The sequence below is a fragment of the Sinocyclocheilus rhinocerous genome, unplaced genomic scaffold, assembly GCF_001515625.1.
Source record: "Sinocyclocheilus rhinocerous isolate Xijiao unplaced genomic scaffold, SAMN03320098_v1.1 scaffold352, whole genome shotgun sequence".
Lineage (NCBI taxonomy): Eukaryota > Metazoa > Chordata > Actinopteri > Cypriniformes > Cyprinidae > Sinocyclocheilus > Sinocyclocheilus rhinocerous.
The window spans coordinates 1,024,012-1,026,937 of record NW_015642448.1 but is presented as its reverse complement, the minus strand read 5'-3'; the positions used below and the strand labels follow the sequence as shown (position 1 = coordinate 1,026,937).

Genomic DNA, 2,926 nt, shown 5'->3' with positions numbered 1-2,926 from the left:
AATTTTTGTCCGTACAGTACGTACATTTTCACAAACAGCATGAATTGTTTTAAACTCACTATGCATAAAATCACACAAAACAATGAGCAAGTCTCTTAGGCACGCATCAGACGCATCTGTAGAAAGTGACTGCACATTCCCATTAGCCTGACGCACTGCTGTGCCCAAATTCTTTGCACGAATGCATTTTACACTGAAAAGTCATCTTTGTCTCCATTTTGACAATATTGATTTGAATTGGCTCTACTGTGGTGTGTGTGTGATTTGTGTTCACCATCAGGCGCATAGCAAGTGGGACATCATGGCGGAGGAGCCAGCAGAAATGGAGATGTCGCAGGAGCTTTCCGCACCCTATTTGAACAGCAGCCTCCAGAATGATTACGCAAACAACAGTAATGTCACCAACCACACCAGTATCACCTACTACCCTTACTACCAGCACTCTCTACCTGTGGCTGCCACCCTGACTATGGCCTACCTCTTCATCTTCCTGCTGTGCATGGTGGGAAATGGCTTGGTGTGTCTGATTGTGCTGGAGAACCGGCGGATGAGAACAGTCACGAACCTCTTCATCCTCAACCTGGCTGTGAGCGACCTTCTGGTGGGGGTTTTCTGTATCCCGACAACCCTGGTGGACAACCTCATTACAGGTAGAGAGAAAAAAACATCCTGATCCTGTCTTTTGCCTTGATCACTTCCTTAGCTATAAATCCTTTTCACCCCTCATGGCGAAAAGCACACCTTTTGAGCATCTCTGCACAGAGCAGGTCTCTCTTATTACTGCGGTGAACCCGAGGCCAGTTTGCTCTTATCCACTGTATTACGGAGGCTTGTACATCAGTCCCACAGTTCTAAATCTAGTGCTAATACCCATGCAGCATTGACCTATTCTGACATTCACTGGCGGCAGAACATATGTAAATTCTTATTGTTTGAACTTTGGCTCTTTAGAACCAAAGGCTCTAATCAAATACTGGATTCGGGTCGGAACAGAAAATGCTCTTTCGACTCTCGGGTCAGCATGTTTTGCCGGTTAGCATGTGTGCTTGTTCATTCTGAGCAAAAGGATTAACTTTGTCACACAATGAGGGCAAAAGCATACTTTCTTTACGTCTAGCACTTTTGCAAAAACAGAGTTGTCTGTGTTGACTAGCCTGCTTTCTGGAGCAGAGCCGAGAACAGTGTGCCTGGCCTTGATAGTTTACTCAAAAATTATAAATGTACACCTCATGTCGTGCCAAACAAGTCTTTCTTCTGAAGGACGTAAAAAAAGAGATTTTGAACGATGTTTTAGCTGTCTTACAATGAATGTCAATGGGGTCTAAAAGAACACTGGACCTTATAGTGTTTGTGTTGTTGTTGTTACTGTTAACTAAAACTAAAATAAAATAAATTAAAGCTAATTAGGAAAACTAACAAAAATGACAAAAGCACTTAATAAAATGTCTGAAACTTCAACTAAAATTAAAGTAAAGACTGAAAATATTAAAAGAAAAATAAATAAAAAATATTAATGAATACTATAATAAAATATAAGTAATGCTAAAATAACACTGGCTTGGAAGATAAAAACGGCCCAGTTTCAGTTAATACAACAAAAATAATTCATGTCATCCCAACACAAATGGATTAGGTTAACTGCAATTTTACAAATTTAAGTGGATTGAATGCAATGAAATGAAAATGTGAAAAAAGGTTGAAGAACTGTGTTGCATATTTTAATGAAGTAAATCTTGTTTTTTAGGCAATTATAGTAAATATCAATAAAACTAAAAATAATTTAGTTTTATTTTTAATAATTCTATTAAAATAAAAATTCTTGCTAATAGGTTAGCCATAAATAAAACTCTCTTTTTTTTTTTTCTTTTTTTTTAATAGAGCTGAGGCAAACAAACAAGTGAGTATTATATTTTCAGAGTGTTGGCCCACATAAAACTTAAATGCAGTTGAATTGATTGTGAATAAAATCACCTCTGATTATTCAATGAAATGCAGCAGCCAGGAAAATATCAAGTCTTTTTTAAACTTGTGTAGTGTTTGCAGTTAGCAGTCTGGAAAGATTTTCATGCCTCTTGCCACCTGTAAATAAACAGTGAAAATTGAATTACCGCAATACCATCTTGCACATAATACCCTATAAATGACCTTTAACGGTGGAATGCTGTTCAACAAGCTGATTAATAGGCCTGGTAGAGACATCACCACACCAACATACAAAACACAAAAAGCACTGATGGCCAGCTGGTCTTTTCAACAGCCCATTTGCCCTCACGCTCCCTCAGTGGTTTCTTTTCTCTCTTTAAAAGGCTTTAAAAGCTTATATATACAATTTTTTTGAACAAAGCAGGTGGTGGTGATACATTCATCATCATTTCTGTTGTGCCCTCTGAATCTCAGAAAATTGCACTTAGGACTGAAAGAACATAAATTTGCTTAGTGTGGAGTAAAGTTAGTCTGCCTCTTTCTGTCTTTTTTTAAAGGGGTCATATGATGCTTTTTTAAAGATCATTATTTTGTGTATTTGGTGTAACAGAATATGTTGACATGCTTTAATGTTCAAAAAACACATTATTTTTCAAATGTGGGGGCGTGTTAGAATGAGCCGTTTTAGGGGGGCGTGGCAGAGTCTTAACTTTGATAAAGAATAGCTCTTTGGTTTTGAGACTTTAGTCTTTGCAACTTCAGGGATCTTATCTATGCACAATCAGCTTTTAACACTCCAAAGAGAAAGGAAAACTTGAAATCGCATCATATGACCCCTTTAAAACAACACATTTAGTTTAAACCAAATGTTCTTGTTAAACTGTACCAACATGTTTTTCTGATGAAACTACTGTTTGGCCTGTCGAACATATTTAGTATTGATGTCTCCATGCTCTGTGTCATCCTGTTTTTGCTGTGCTCTGGAGGCAAATTCTCTCTCTCC

The 2,926-nt window shown here is 37.6% G+C and overlaps 1 protein-coding gene across 1 annotated transcript in view; it reads left to right on the top strand.

Moving 5' to 3' along the window:
* Positions 1-301: 301 nt before the first annotated feature.
* Positions 302-2,926, top strand: part of npffr1l2 (neuropeptide FF receptor 1 like 2) — an 11,681-nt gene continuing 9,056 nt past the window's right edge. The window contains exon 1 of the mRNA XM_016572747.1: positions 302-650. Coding sequence (XP_016428233.1) covers positions 302-650 — 349 coding nt within the window. The remainder of the gene's footprint in view (positions 651-2,926) is intronic.